This window comes from Lepidothrix coronata, unplaced genomic scaffold, assembly GCF_001604755.1.
Source record: "Lepidothrix coronata isolate B3197 unplaced genomic scaffold, Lepidothrix_coronata-1.0 Scaffold29, whole genome shotgun sequence".
NCBI lineage: Eukaryota > Metazoa > Chordata > Aves > Passeriformes > Pipridae > Lepidothrix > Lepidothrix coronata.
Window position 1 is genome coordinate 6,550,261 of NW_016690209.1, and position 16,435 is coordinate 6,566,695.

The 16,435-nt window shown below is 38.5% G+C and overlaps 1 protein-coding gene across 24 annotated transcripts in view; it reads left to right on the plus strand.

Annotated features, from left to right (window-relative positions):
* DLG1 (discs large MAGUK scaffold protein 1) overlaps positions 1 to 16,435 on the plus strand; it is a 144,658-nt gene that overhangs the window by 42,020 nt on the left and 86,203 nt on the right. For 20 of the 24 annotated variants that reach the window (XM_017810560.1, XM_017810563.1, XM_017810568.1 and 17 more), the window contains one exon: positions 11,489 to 11,653. In XM_017810560.1, coding sequence (XP_017666049.1) covers positions 11,489 to 11,653 — 165 coding nt within the window. Of the gene's footprint in view, positions 1 to 4,457; positions 4,962 to 11,488; positions 11,654 to 16,435 lie in introns of those variants that run through there. The other 4 variants (XM_017810581.1, XM_017810583.1, XM_017810590.1 and 1 more) reach the window with 2 other exon arrangements.

Sequence of the window (16,435 nt, forward strand, 5' to 3'; positions counted from 1 at the left end):
CGTAACAATTTAAGGCTTGGAATAAACTGGGAGAAAAATCACAAACACCCACTGAAAAGTTTCTATTCATAGGACCTGTTCTGGGCTTAAATACCACTGCAGGTCAAGTTTAAAAAAAACAAAGAAAGCAACTATTAATCAGATTCTTCTTTCCCAAATAACGTGTTACCTGCTTTCTGAAGTTAATGAGGCTGTGGTATTCTTCAAGGTTTTGGAAACTTAAGACACAGACAGCTGTATTTACCATAAGCTAATTGTTCCAGAAAATATTTTTCTATTGTTGGGGTCGAAACAATAGAAAGGAGTCTCAGTTTTTGAGAGAGTTCCGTGATGATTATTTTGGGCACATGTGGGTCAGATTGAGCGGGAACTGCAAATTTTGTATATGAGACTATTAAGCTTCTTAAGAAGGGCAGATACACATCAGCATTCTGAACTGGAGGTGCAGCAATGGCTGCTGGTTTCAGTTCTGCAAACATGTTTACTTGCCAAGCTCACAAAAAGGTGCTCCTAAGGTATGGAATCCTGTTAAAGATGCCCATTAGAAGGGGAATTTTCAGCTCACAGTGTTTTCAGTAAATAAACCTCTTTGCCCGAAAGAACTGTGGAAATGATTTTTCTGGTAGTTTAGGAGCATGCAAAAACAAGCAGGACATTTCTTGGCTACTCTCAGAATTGGCTTGGATGGTCATCTGATACTTCAGGGAGCAAGAACTGCAGAGCCAAAGAGCTTCCTGGGTGCTGATGGATGCAGTTTGCATCAGACATCAGTTGTTCTCAAACTAGTGTTCAAATTTCATTTGCCTTATAGAAAATGCTTATAAAATTACTACTCCTTGGGTAAGAAATGATTACAGCCATTACATTAGAGCTCTCTGTTGGTGTAAGGTAATCTTAAACTAGTATCCAAGCTTTTTTGCAGAGCTCGTTATGGTTTTGGAATTCTGTGTACTCTTTGAAGACCTTACAGACTATGATTATACAGAGCAGAGGTTAAATGAAGTTTATTGGATTTAAATAATTCTGATAAGATTTTTTTTTTCTTTTTTTAATTTGATCGTATTAAGTATCCCAGAATTCTACCAGGTCAGGCTTCTGGGAAAGAGGGACCTAAACTTGAGTTCTGCCAGCTTGACAGGTGCCTGCAGTGATACTTGAGGGACATGTTCTGTCTGAAGAAATATGAAGGCTAGTGTAGCCTTTTCCCCTTGGGTTTGGCACTCTGAACAGTTGGTACATTTGTCAAGTTAGACCTTCACTACTCATTTCATTACAAGCTCCAGGTCTTACTGCTTATGAGATTGCTGTTTCCTAACCTGTGTTGTGTTGAGGATACAGGTGGAACTCACGGATCGATGAAACTGGTACTATGTGTGTTCAATCAAGAAGAGTTGGCAAGTGCTGAACTGAAGCATTAAGTTTCTGTGAAAGTCTTACAGTGTGGGTTTTTTTGATACTGCAGAGCTCTTGTTTCTCTCTATCCAATATTCAAAGTGCTCAGGGAGACCTGGAAATAGGAGCTTCCTTATTTTATGATAACAAAATGAGTCTGGTTTACTAATTAAAGATCATAATGATGTGGATATTTTTATTGTGCACGTGGGAGCTGTACATAAAGATGGATTATTGCCAAGTAAACATTCAAACAAAACCTGAAATAAAGGCAATTCATTTTTATGTAGTGTTTTTGTAAGAATGAAACCAGTCACTCTTACTGGGAACACTTTTGAGGAAACATGGAAACAGTGGTCTCTGACAGTAGAAACCCAAGCTTTTATGTGATAATACAAAATACAGACTGATAAATGGGGAATGAGTAATGATAGGTAGTTAGGGAGTTAAGGGCATATTCTTCTTATTAACAGATTAGTCCTTGTGTTAATACATTGTTTTTTGTGTTTTGAAATGTCAATTCAACCTTCAATTTGAATCAGAGCAATAGTTAAGTGGGGATATATTTCCTTAGAGTTCAAAAGTAGACTTAGAAATATTCTGTTTCATATGTTTCTCTATATGATAATATATGTTCATATTTCAGAAAGATTTATGTTCACAACTTTTTCTTTAAAAAAGCCTTTGAGCACAAATAATTGTTTTAAACAAGTGAAACCTTCATTACAGTTAAATCTCTGGCTTTAGTCAGAAAAATATGTAAGAATATATTTTAATTTTACAAGCTTAAATATTGTATTTTTAATCTTGTGGGCAGCCAGATGTAAAAGGTTTCATTTGTACAGAGGCCAAGACAATTTTGCAGTGTAACCAATTTATTTATCTACAGCTGCAAATATATGGCTGAAAGATTCAGATGGTTTATGTGGTCTTCATCAACAATGTAGATGTAATTGCCTGAGGTTACTTAAGCTTTCTCTTCTTTATTGTATCTTACTGATGGAATCCTTTACAGATGTGTAGACTCTGTCTTCCTCTTATTGATTCTTCTATGCCCATGGCACATTAGAGCTTATATTTTCTGCATCACAAAAAGCTATTTCTGCAACATTCAAGAAATGCTTTTGGCACTTTGACTTTATTTGTTGTCATGAAATTGCCATGCGTTGGACTGTGTATTATTTCAGTGAGAAATTATCTTATTACAATGTGATTAGAAGTATGGAAGTAAGATGGATTGTTGATCCATGGTGCATAGAAAAGGTTGTTTTGTGGGATAGGAACATTCTTGTGTTTGGCAAGAGACAGCTCTCTGTGACTGTGTTCCCCTTGTGCAGTGTTTCCTATTTCACATGTGTTGTTTGAGTATGTGCTCAGTTGTGCTCTGCCCTGCTGCTTCAGACAGAAGACTGTTTACTGTGTCCCCCAGCCTGCAGAAGGAACATAAAGGGGTTTTAGTTGTTCCATCATCCTGTTTTACTTAGGGCTACCCTTGGATTTGAATGTTCTTGCAAGAAAACATAATCTAATTTAGCTAGATAAAGAAGGTGTATTTTTGTGTGTTTTTTTTTTTTTTTTAATTTTTTTTTCCAGCCTTTGTTTCTTTTTCCATGACAATCAAGTTGAGTGTTAGATATTTTTCTTTGGCCCTGCCCCTACTGCTGCACTCACATGCAGTAGATGACTTTCTGTGGGAAATGATGTCTGAGGCTATTTGGTGAAAAATTGTAGGTCACTGGAAAGAAAACTGCTTATGAATATGGAAATGCTGTCATCGGTGATCCTTGGATAGTCTACCAAGAAAGAGGTCCTCATGCAAATGGAGTTTATTTTGAGGTTTACTGTGGGCTGAGTTACACATTTTTCTCCAGACATCATGCCTTGCTTTTGGTTTCATCAATCTGCACATTTATATAAAGATGACTGTCTCAGTATAATTCATGAAGTTACTCGTTTCTGAGCTGGAAGTGTGGATGCAATTTTACACTACACTAAACTTGCTACCTCAGGGGATGCTTATTGGGTAAACCAAATAAAGTAGAAGGGAGATGACTAAAGGCTGGAAAGGCTGGTACAGGTGTAAACTTAAGTGAACAGTCATGTCCTAAAGAGGGTTTTTTACAATACCACTTCTGAAAAATAGAAACGATGGCTAATGTTATTTCATTGAAGTTTTTTGCAAAGGCTGGTTAGCTTATGATACAAGAGCAGAGTAATTGCAAAGGACATGTTTTTCATCAAGGTCTGTAATGCAATTTATTAAAATATATAAATAGATTAAAATCCTGCAGGGACTCCTGTACTTGTAAAAAAGAAAATAAAGTTTGAATCCTATAGAGCTTGGTTAAAAAAACCCAAACAACCAAACAGAACATTTTAAAAATAATTTTGCATCTTAGACTTGTTAGCACACAACAAACAACAAGAAGTCTTAAGGAGACTAGGACAGTATTTACTTCAGTTCTAAGGAAAAAAGCTTTGTTTTTTTCAAACTCTTTTGTTTAAGTGTTCACATGTATGGTTGTTTGAAATGCTTTACCAAGAGCTCTTCGTAATCTAATTGATGTATAGTCCAGATTGTTCAGATTTCATAGTGGTAACTGGGGGGAAAATAGCAGCTTCTGATTTCATTGTGTGTTGAAGTTGGAGAATATTCACGTATTTCTGTAGCCATTTCTTTATTGCTTTTGGTAGACCATTAGGAATTTTACTCAGCAGTTAAAAACCATTTTTTTGACGTGTCAAATAACCTTGAATTTTTAATGTTTGAAAATGAGGATTAAATATCCCAGAGCCATTCATTTTGTGGTCTGCTGACACTTCCTTGAAAAAGCTAGTGTAAACTGCAGATCAGCAAATTCCCTGCTGTTAGGCTTACGACGTCCCCGGTTTTATAATTACACACAGCTGATTTTCAAATGGGTTTTCACATGCTCATTGGTGCAGTGCGAAAGCACCTTGCAGGGAGCGTTGGGTTTATCTCTATCGGGCCGTGTAACGAGTCCCTTGCTGCAACATCTCGCCCCTCCCCTAAGCAACCAGCACACACTGAGCAGTGGCTCTGCTGGAGTTGCTCCTGTTTTCATGGAGGAGATAGCAGTCCTTGCACTGCAGCAGGTGGAGCTGCCTTGGATCTAACCCGAGGTTCTGGCTGAGAGGATCCGAGTGTTACTTTGGGCCGTGAGACAGTTGTCACTTGGAGCTGGCGCTGACATAATTAAAGATAAAGCTGACTCAAAAATTTTAAAAATGGACACGGGATTTTTTCTTTGCATTTTTTATAAGGTCTGGTTTCTAACGTGAAGCAAAATTTTTCCTGAAGGATTCAACCTATTTAATATAAAGGCTTATTTTTGAACACTATGGACCTAGAATAAATGTCAAAAACAGGCAGCAAGCAGCGCTTACAGAGGCATTTTTCTGGAATCTCAGTCACGGATCGATTGAAGTGCACAGGGTCTGAAAAAATGTCTCCTAGCATTAAAAACTTGGATTGTTTTTCTCCGATGCTATGCCACTGTAAAGTAGCATGTACGAACAACACAATATCTTTAATGTTTGGATGTAAGGTGGGTCTATAAAAGGACTTTCCTGGAAATGTAAGCTGCATTTAATGGATGATTGCCTTTGTGTCTAATGTAACTGTACCTTAAATTTCTGGTAAAATAGTGTGTATTTTGTTCCATGCCTTACTCAATTATCCGAGCTCTTAGTGATGGTGACAGTAGTAATGAATTATCATGCCTACTGTTTAGAGATCCCTTTGAACAACATTTTGAATTTACTGAATGCCGCATGTAAAATGTCGTCATTCTCCATTAATCAGCATTAATCATCATGTAATCAGTTTATTGCACTTGGCTTTCATTTTCTTCAGCTGTAGAGAATTAAATACACAGGAGACTTGCACTGAGATGCAGGGCTGGAAATGCCTCCTAACATCATATTGATGGAAGCAATTGTTAGTGGCAGGTTTGGGTTTAACAGTGCCCTCGGGCATTTAGTCATTTTAGGACTACATCAACTGTTTAGGTTGCAGAGTAATAAAACATATATAATTTGGTAATCCTCAGAATGGTAAACAAATATATTCGGTGTCACATCAAAAATGCTTTTTTCAGTAAAATTAACATGCAATGTCAAGGATATGATGAGAATGTTAACTACTGGAAAGCCCCTTTAAAATTAAAGGGATATGTGTATGAAGTTACTTTTGAGACAGAGATTTGGAAATCTTTCTCTCTAAAACTTACTTTACATATTGTTTCCATGTCAGTGTAGGTTATTTTAAGGAAAAAAATTTTTGACTGGATTTTATTTTGTGAAGTGGGATCAGCTGTGTGTACACATATACACAAATATATGCATGTGTGATACATTTATATATATATATATATGTATCACAAAATGTTGATGTTGAATAAATGTCACCTAGGTTGGGAGGGAGGAGTCAAAATTTTTATGGCTATTCTGATAGTGTAAATATTACAAAACTTAGTTGAATGCTTTATTTCCAGGAGGCAGACTGTGTCTTGTTTTGAATCTGCTTATCCTTCCTGCGTTCAGAGCATTTTTCGGTTGAAAATATGTATCTATTTATTGATACAATTTTGAAACTATTTGATATAACATTCAGATTTCTTTCCTTCTTTTTTTGTGGAACTGCACCCCCCTTTCCTTATTTATAACAGTGAACTTGGGAGGAAAGCCACAGAATGAAAATACTCTCGGGTTGGATTTTGCCCGCTGAGCTGCAGAGCAGGGATGCTGTTCACTTTAAGAGCAAACTAAAAATACCCAGCCAACATCCAGCATCCACTTTGGGCATGTTGTGCCGGGGCTGAGCGATGGCGGCGGTTCCCCGCGGCTCGGCCCCTCCGCACCTTCCCCAGCCCCGCACCTTCCCCAGCCCCGCACCTTCCCCCGGCGCTGGCGGGCGGGGGCGGCCGCCCGAGAGCGCTGCGGGTGAGAGGGGGTCACACCGCCTCCGAATCCCTGCCGGCACAATTCCTCATCACTGCCTTCATTAGTGTCCTTCGCCTGCACGGCTACTCAGTGCGCCTGGCAGAGCAGACCCCCAGCTTCCTGAGCGCCGGTAATTCAGCAAGGTTGTGCTTTAAAATGTCTTGGACTGTTTATGCACAGGCTTTAGTTATCTCCAGGATAAACGTGTATTGCTGTTAATCCAGAGTGGGTGCTCTCTGCTACCTACATATTACCTCTGTACTGCCTGCATCCCAAATAAACTGAAGGGTTTCTTTTTAAATAGTGACTTTCTGGTAGTGCAGAGAGATTTTGCACCAGGCACTCGTCAATTTTTGGATAAAAGTTGTAGTGCTGCGTAGTACTAAAAGTAAAATGCTCTTGTCCTCTGGGAAGATACAGCTTTTGAATATTGGAAGAGTCAGTATTTAAATGACAGTGTGAAACAGTAATGCAGGCTTACCTATACCAGTCCTTCACATAAAGAAACAATCTCAGACAAGTAATCACATGAAATAATCTTCAGTTTTCCTTTTTGAGCACATGAAAAGAACATTCACAATCTGACTGTTCCTTCTTTAGTTTCTTTTCCTTGGCCTTCTGGGACAAGTGAACCTCACTATAAATATTCCTGGAGTTTTTGTAAATGTATATACTTACCTTAGCTTGTTTTATTGTTTGTGGATGTCCATGGCATGAGTCATTACATAAATACTTACATTTAACACAGGCTGGGCATTTTGACATATGATGGAACGCTGTGACCTAAATAAGCATGTTATAAGCAGTTTTATTCAAGATACGATGTCAAACTGAAACTGTCCACGGAGGGTGAAATGCCTTATGTCTTTGTCATAACTGTAGTTATTAAAAGAAAACTTAGTGCTTTTATTTGAGAATGAAGTTAGTTACTCAGAGCACCGAACTTGTGTTTAAATAAGCAAACCCAAAGATCAAAAAACCCCTTCCAGTATTTCAAGTCATTCTGTTTATTGTATGTTGAAGCCTAAATTGAAAATAATACTGAATGTCCTATTTTATGATCAGTGAAGAAGTTCTAAAAAGACATGAACACTATCATCCTCTTTTCTTACATTACTGAAGTTTCTTTTGTTATTCACAGGCTTTCAGCTTCTCAGTGTGAATTGCTGTTCACCCGCAAAGAGATTTTATTTAGCTTGCATAGTCTGTCTGTTTTTTACAAACAAAAAGTTTTCAAGGTGACTTTAGTTCTGCAGTAGTGGAGCATACCTTCAGTTTTGTGTCCATTCTTTTTTTCCCCTTCATGAGGAAGGCACTGTTACTTTCCTAAGCACTTCCACTAGGCTACAGGAAAGATTGATTGTACAAAAGGTGTTAGCATCTTAATATATTATTCATTTTGGATTGGCTTTGTTTTAGCAAGATTATGCAAAAATTGTGGTAGGGTTGCTTTTGTTATTAGAGTGGTTGGAAGTTATTTTCTGTTGAGTGGTATCTGGACATCAGAGTTGGCTTTGGGGAGATGTGAGAACTGTAGGTATTTAGATTTTTCTACCCATTTGCTTTTGACATTGCATCCTAGTCATTTTCTGCAGGAGTGGAGATGATGTTGCATGTCAAAGTGTTTCACAGTAACTTCAGTCGCTGAAATGATCTTTTGAAGGGTCCTTTCAGATTTAGTTTTGACTTGTAAAGTGAAGCAGTGACTGAACAAGGGCAAGTATTTAAACTTGAAGAATCGAGTGCAAACGGTCTGAAGTCACTCCGTTTGATCAGCTGCCTGTTCATACTGCAGCAGAGGAGGTCTGGCCCTGTAAGCTTCAGTATATTTAGTGAATTCAAATGATTAGATTTACATATTGAAGTCCTCACTTATTCTTAACCCCTTTCAAAACATGGTTGGACTTGTACAGTGAAAATTAAAACTAACCCAGGGGCAGACTGTATAAGTCAGACTGTGTTTCCCCAGGGTTTGTTGATTTTGTTGTTTGAAGTGTGCAGTAACTTGGGAGTCATATGGCTGGTGGGGGAGGAGGGTTAAAGTCTGGAGAAGGCAAGTGAGTTTAAGAACTTAACTCACAAACATTTGTTTTTTTTAGTTGTCCATTCACTCAGATTGAATATGTTTTAGCACTGATTTTTTTTTCTTTGTGTGTAGAGAAGATACATTATTGTGCTTTCAAATTTGTTTTCACATAAGGTAGTGGATTGATAAGTACATCTAGTATGGACTGGATTTTGATGCACATCCCATTTTGAAGAGAACTGTAGTTATTGCTGCTTCACATTCTGTCATTAGATCATCTTGTAGTTAAGGATGTTCTAGCATAATTAATTTTCTGTCCATGAATGTGACATTCTGTAAGGCTTGAATCTCTACAATAACTGTTGCATGCTGCTATGAATATGGGTTGTGAGTTTAGGACATGGGATTGTTTAAATTTTCCCTAAATAGTTTCCTTTCACTTCTGTCTCAGTAAGGTTTCTTATGAGAGGATCTTTAGAAAAAATATAAACCCACAACTCTAGGGGGTAGTTTATGTATCAATCTGTTTGAAATATCTTCTTTTTAAAATACAGATAAGAGATTAGGCAGACTCAAATGAACCCTTTTCAGAATGTTTCCTAAAACTTTTCCTTGCTTTTTCTGTGAGGAGGTGATCTTCATTCTGAAAAATGGTGCTATAAAATGTCCACAAAATCCTTGTTAGTCGTAGATATTGTTGCAGATACTTTATTCGTTGTTATTTCTGTCTGATTTTGCCAGGCCTGGGACCTGAAGTAGGGAGGTTGTGGACCTGAACAGGGATTTTATTGTGGTCAGTTGGGACCATCTTCTTGTCTCATGCAAACTAGCACTGGTTTATTTAGAGTAAAGGGATTTTCCAGTAGTTTACATCATAAGTAATTTAATCCACAAAATTTGGTGACAGTTCAAAACTCATTGAAGGTATAATCTAGCCTCAAGATATCCTGTTAACTATCTTCCATCAGAAGAGAAATGTTTTAAATTAATTTTGACACACCTGTGTTTTGCAACAGAATCCTTTGGGGCAGTGTCTCTGTCAGAAGTCAGCGTTAAATGTTTAGTACTTGGTTGCTTTGGACTTAAAATTATGGTTATAAATTATAGAGCAGTCCATAAAGCTTCTTAAAGAGTAGCTAAATGGCTTGGCCACTACCTAATTGGTTGCTGGGAAGCTTCCAAGGTGTGCAGCTGAGGCAGTCTGGCTGCAAGTTCAGAGCTGCTTTGCCACACCTTTTTGTTTCCTTTGATGTGTCCATTGCTCAGATGGCTCTTGTAAACTGGGGTCTCCTTGGGGTCTGGGTTTGGGTGCAGGATTGGGTTCTCTTGCTTGTAAGCAGAGTCATGGTCTGCTCCTGGGTTGGCCCTACTCTTTACCTGCTTTTCTCCCTGTTGTGCCAGCATTGCTGCTCGTCTCAGCTTGTCATGAGCCACTTCAGGGAACTACAGAAAAATCAGTATTGCTGGAAGAGGGAAGGAACATTCTGCTGGATTAGCTTGCTGAGCTCTCTCCCCATCTGCAGTCGGATGTGAGCTCCCAACCAGGGGCAGGGGGATGAAGTTGTACAGCTCGACCAAAGCAACTGAAGGGGTTCTGCTCCTTTGGGCAGTGGCTGCCCTTGAGTGAGCCGGGCTGTGCTGTGAAATCACATCTTTAGACTCCTATGGAGGGGAACTTGCACAGGGCTTTGCTTCATATTTAGCAGCAGAAATAACTTGGCATGACTGGAACAGCTGACTGAATTCTTGTTCAAGGGCTGGCAGCTCCTGGGAGAGGAGGGGAAGGGGCAGAGTTGAGTGGTGCCTGTTGGACCAGCCAGGTCACCTGAATGTGCTGCCTCACCCAAGGGGCAGTGTTGCAGAGGTGATGCTCCACAGTGAAGCAGCACTAAACACTTCTACTGTGATGGAGAATTAGCTGTTACAAGATGCAGTAGTTTGCTTCACTTGAAGCACTTTGCTGAAAAGTAGTTTCTGTGAAGGGCAAGGATAGTGTGGTACCTTTTAGAATAAGTAGTGGTGTGGATATTATGATTTCATGCACTTCGTGTCCTTCTCTTCTATTTGCATTTTGAAACATTATCATGTAAGTATTTAATGTAGTGTATTTTAAACATTAATTCTGTTGTCTGTAGTAGTTTTAAGTTGGGAAATATTTTGCAAATAACAGTGAAGTCAATCTTGAATATTGCATCAAAACTCAATTAGCAGTTCACTTTTAAAATGGTTTTTTTTTGAGAAGCTCGTAGGCCTTGTCAGTGCTTTTTAGGGGAGAGAATTCTTTACCACAACATTTTTTTCACTTTTAATCAAAATAATAACATACTGATCTAATAAAACTTCATATGCACTATGTTATTATAAGCACCGATCCACCTTATAATCTAAACATATATTTATTAGTGAAATCTAGAGCCTGTTTGCGCTCAAGCATGTTCAGATACCTGTTTCTAATGTCTCTGGTTTCAGGAAAAAAAGCAAGGTAATTCTGTGCTTTGTCTAAAGGTATTGGCTGTTCTATAAAAGAAATTAGTTTAAATTGACCAAATAGTTTAGACTATTTGGCTAATTTCTGTGGGGTTTTTTTGTGTTGGTGTTTTTGCATGTGCCCCCCCCCTTCCCAAATCCCCCCCAAAAAATGCTAGGGGAATATCTTCTATTGTAAATATTCTTCAGTAAGAGGAATAACTTTGTCCAACTTTAAAATGAATATGTGTTTAGAAGGTTTTTCTGTACCATCAGTGATGTGACATACCTTCCCTGTAAACTAGCAGTAACTCTGTACGTAGTCAGGATATAGTAGTAGTGTGTGAATGTCATTAGAAAATGTTGAGTTGCATCTTCTGGACACAGTAAACCCTACTGGGGTTTAGGTAATTTCATAGTAATTCCAGGTGAGACTAAAAGGGCTGGAACATTTTTGGACAGGATCAGTCTTTAAACTAAAAATACTAATTAAAACTTTTATTTATAGATTTTATTGCCTTGAAGTCAGCAAGGTCGGAAGAATAGCTATTTCTGTTTGACTTAGGTTTTCTGGATAATCTGTTCCCATTTCTGTGGTGGACTGATCTTTTTCTGTACTTTTTTTTTTTTTTTTCCCAGAAATACCGCTATCAGGATGAAGACACACCTCCACAGGAGCACAGCTCTCCACACATTGCCAACGAGGTGACGGGCCCAGAGCTGGTTCATGTATCGGAGAAGAATCTGTCACAGATTGAGAATGTCCATGGATTTGTTTCCCATTCTCATATTTCACCAGTTAAGGTAGGCATTTTTACAGTTAAAAGAAGAGTGAACTCTTTTGACGTTAAACTCCCTCCAGGAGTTCAGTTTTGTGGGGCAAAAAAAATACTTGTGATACACCTGCTTCTGTTTGTTTTTGTGGAACTGCTCATTTGTAAAATTTACTTTGTAGACATTAAAGCATTGACTTAGTTCCACACATTCTGGCTAAAGGTGCATGGTAGTAAAATGCCCAGAAAGCAAATACAGGTAACTTAAGGTTCTGGGTATGGTTCTGAGGGGCACTATAGTTCCTGCTGTCACTTACATTTTGGCTTTTCTGTCAGGACCCCATAGAATTGATTCTGAGTTTGTCTCTAATAAGTATTTTGATTGATGCCTGTGTGGAAAACATAATAAGCCAAGTATGATGTATGTTTGGAGTTTTTCAGCTACCTGCAGTATTCTCAAAACATCTCCAGTAACCTCAGGGCAGATTTAAAGATCAAGACAACAAACTAAGTGTGAGGTTATGGAGGGGGTTATAAAACAGGCATTTTTATTCACTGGGTTAGTAGGTAGATGCAGCTTAATAATTTTCTGAATAGCACAGCATTTAGTGTGCTAGTCTGAGTGCTGTTTTCTGGAACACCTCTGAGTGATTTGGTACTGGTGACTGTTTGGGCTTTAGAGTGATGAGATGGACTCACGTTGTACTAGGCCTATAGCTTGATATATTTAACATGAATTATTGGTGTGTGATAGTGTCCTTTGTGACTGCAAAGAACAAATGTTGTTACACTGAGAGCAGCCCTGGGGAGAAGGACTTGGGGGTGCTGGTGGATGAGAGGCTGGACATGACCTGGCCATATGCACTGGCAGCACAGAAAGCCTAGTGTGTCCTTGGCTGCATCCCAAGCAATGTGGGCAGCAGGGCAAGGGAGGGGATTCTGCTCCTCTGTTCTGCTCTTGTGAGACCCCACCTGCAGTGCTGCATCCAGCTCTGGGGCTCCCAACATAAGAAGGATGTGGACTGGTTGAAGTAGTTCTGGAGAGGGGCCATGAAGATGATCAGGGGACTGGAGCCCCTCTGCTGTGAAGACAGGCTGGGGGAGTTGGGGTTGTTCAGTCTGGAGAAGAGAAGGCTCCAGGGAGACCTTAGAGACCTGTCCAGTACCTAAAGGTACAAAGAGAGCTGGAGAGGGAATTCTTGCAAGGACATGTAGTACGGAATGGTTTTAAATTGAAAGAGGATAGATTTAGATTAGGTAAGAGGAAGAAATTCTTTATTGTGAGAGTGATGAGACTGGAACAGGTTGCCCAGAGGAGCTGTGGATTCCCCAGCCCTGGAAGCATTGAAGGCCATGTTGGATAGGGCTTTGGAGCCACCTGGCCTAGTTGTGTCCAAGCCCACGGCAGGGAGTTTGGAACTATATCATCTTTAACGTCTCTTGCACCCCAGATCATTCTCTGACTTGTATGATTCTATGATATTTTAAGAAAAAAGTTGTTTTGAACCTAGTTATATTTCCTTTTTTTTTAAATTATGAAGAAAAATCTTATTGAATGTATCAGCTCTTTTTATAACTGACCTGTAAAGATTCTGTAAAAGAACTAGCTATAGTGAGTGTATTTACTACTTGTTTTCCAGGTTTTCTAAGGTTTTAAAAACGTATATGATGGTATTGAACACAGTTCTTTTTCCTTATAACTCCGTAATGAACTCTCTGTATTTTTCCATAGTCTTCAGCTACACAATCTGAATTCTTTAAGCCCTAATGAATAACCATTTTGAAGTGGTCTAGACTGACCTCTGAAGAGCCTTCTAAGAATGCTAATGTGACAAAGCTTTCATTTTTGAGAATGTACAGGACTTCAATCTTTTCTTGCTTATGAAGGTAGACACAGTAACACACTTTCATGTGTGTAATTCCCTGAATTTATTGATATTCAGAAAGTAATACAACACATTTTGTGTGCAACCATTAGAAATAAAAAAACAGTTATCTTCCTCTGGGGGTTTAAGGTTGACTTGCTTTATTCACAAGCTTTTTGTAATTCCTAGAGCAGTTAGTCCTGCCTTTCAGAAAGCATGAAGGGATCAAAAAGGCCAGGAGGTGAGCTGTAAAATGGTCTGGAAGAAAGAAAACTATTTTGGAGATAGTTAAGCAGTGTGTAAGTATATTTACAAAATATATATTTACAAAATACCTTTTCAAAGTACTGTGTATCTTCGGTCTCTGAGGAAGATTGCTATTATCTTTCTCGAATTAATAAGTGCTGGGAAATAATCACTTGATAAGAAAGACTGTGTATAAGGGAAATACTGTGCAGCTTGTGTTACTCTTTATAGCATATATCTGATTAGTTTCAGGTGACTGCTCTCTATTAATGTCATAGCAATGTATGGTAAACTGAAATTTTTCTGGGCTTTGTTCATCTGAAAACTGGGGTGAATGCTCCAGGTTTCAGTTGTTTACCAACATTTAATGGAATTATTAATTCTGATGCTAATTGACTGCTGGCTTGCTTTTCTCCTGAAGAAATCTACTTTGAATACATTGTTTATAATCAGTCTGAACTTTTAAGATATTTGGAGTGAGGGGTGCATCCATAGTTTCACAGACCCTGGAAGACTTTATGGAACCTTTAAGAGCAAAATGCCTTTGAGGTCACAAAGTTTCTTTTCAGACAGGAGATGGTTTGCTGAAGTTACTGGGAAAAATGCTGTTAAAACTTGAGCATATCAGAAAAAGCCCAAGGTTGCTACTGCATTATTAGCATAGCTGGTCTGCTCTTCTTTTGGCCTGATGATATGGAAGATGTTTGTAGTTTTGGCATAGCTTGTTCTGAAGATAATTTAACAACAACAGCTCTGAATTAGGAGTGCTTTGTGTGATTTTTTGGGTAGGTTGGCTTGATGAGCCATGCAAGGACCAGCTCTAGGCTAATACACAAGGTTTTGATCAGCTTTGTTCAGTAGTTCATTGCTTAAGGAAACTAAATGTAATAGAGGATGTTTTGTTTCATTACAAGAATAAAATAGTAAGAGGAGTTTGTTTTTTGTTTTAAATATAAATGTTAAATGCACTTGAAATTTCAAATACAGCTTTAGTAGTTTGAAGAAGTCAGTGGTTTTATGATCATATGTTGCTTTTTAAGTAGTGCTGCAGAGGGCAGTATAATCGGATTTTGAGGAATACCTTCTGTTATAGCAAGTCCTCTGCGGTCTGGAGCAATAATATAAAAGAACAGAAGGGAAGGGAGATGCCTGGTTCTGACTAGTTTGCATTTTGTTCTTGAGAGAAACTTTCAAATACTGTAGGACTTAAAGCAGCTTTTACATTTGCTTGGACTGGTGGATGCTCTTTTCAAAGAGCAGCTTTCAGTGACCATAAAGACAAATGCGTATCCCAAATTTTTAGAGGATGAGCATGTAAGTACTGTTTATCAAAGGTTCCACATTAAGTGCTGTAGTAACACAAGGTGGTTTATCTTCTTGGCAGAGGAATGGGCTGCCTCAGATTCAGATTGGGTTAAAATATTGCATGTTTGTAATTGGCATGAAATACGTGATACCTGCTGTACTGATTCAAATTTTAAATAAGACTTACAGGTTTTGTCTTGTTGGAGTGGAGCTTTGTCAGTTTAAGAAGAAATGTTTACTTCCTGTGTCTCAAGTAACAAAGGAGTAAACATGACCCAGGAGATTTCATGTCCTCTGTTCCCTGTTTAATACTGTGTCAAGTGGAACCCTAATTAATGCTGTAAAACAGCTCTTTTTTTTTTCATATTTAATGGTAGAGAATCATGAAGAGATAGGGAAAATGGTCAAACTTCAGATCCTTCACAGATATTCTGTCCCAAACATTTTAAAGAATATTTTCAGGTAGGTAGGCAGCTGGTACCATAATTTCTTTAGTATGAGGTTTCCAAATTCTTTGTAGGAACTCGTGGTTACAATGCGAGGTTCCTTGAGTTCTGCAATGAAGTGGGATCCCATTGGACTGACTGTCGGACTTGAGGCAACACGTCGCTCTGCAGGTTGGCCACAAGATGGCGATGCTACAAAAGGGTTTATTTCGATGTAACACTGAATTTAGCTGCAGTATCACACCTTCAGAGTGAGGGGTTTGGATTTAACATTTCCTTTTATTAAAAAGCTCCAGTCAAGTGAATTCGGCCACAGATATGATATAATACCACGCAATTTTTTAAACTATGGAGTGGAAGCTTTGAATAACAGATTATTACAAGGCTATAAAATAATGGGTCATGGTGTAATAAGACTAAAAAAAAAAATCAACACTCCTTATTTAAAGCAATTTATGCATGAGAGGGAAAACGTATTTATGATGCAACATGGCAATTCAGTATTTAAGTGTAGGTCCTGATTGGAGCTTCCATATATTTCAGTATTATGCTTATATATTATATGTTGATATTTTGGGCTGTTGTTTCACTGGTAATACAGAAGCTCCAAAGAAAACCTGTAATAATTTGTAAAAACAGGAAGCTGAATGCTGTGATCATGTCTCTCTTGGGTGAGAAGCGTGTCCTTTAGCCTTACCTTTCCTCTTGCTTAGAAGCAGAGGCTTGTGTTTCCGTACCCCATATCCCATCCTCAGAAAAGCTTCTACCAGTGTGTCAGTGGTACCCAAACCTTCTCCAAACAGGCTTGGTAATCCCACTGCAGCAGTGCAGCTGGCCACATGCACTGTAGTTTTTTACTCTGCGAATAAATGTCTTGTGCTCACTCAGTGTATCCTTGGTTTTTTCACGTTTAGTCATCTTTGCAAAAGTATTTCCAGGACCTGATGGTAT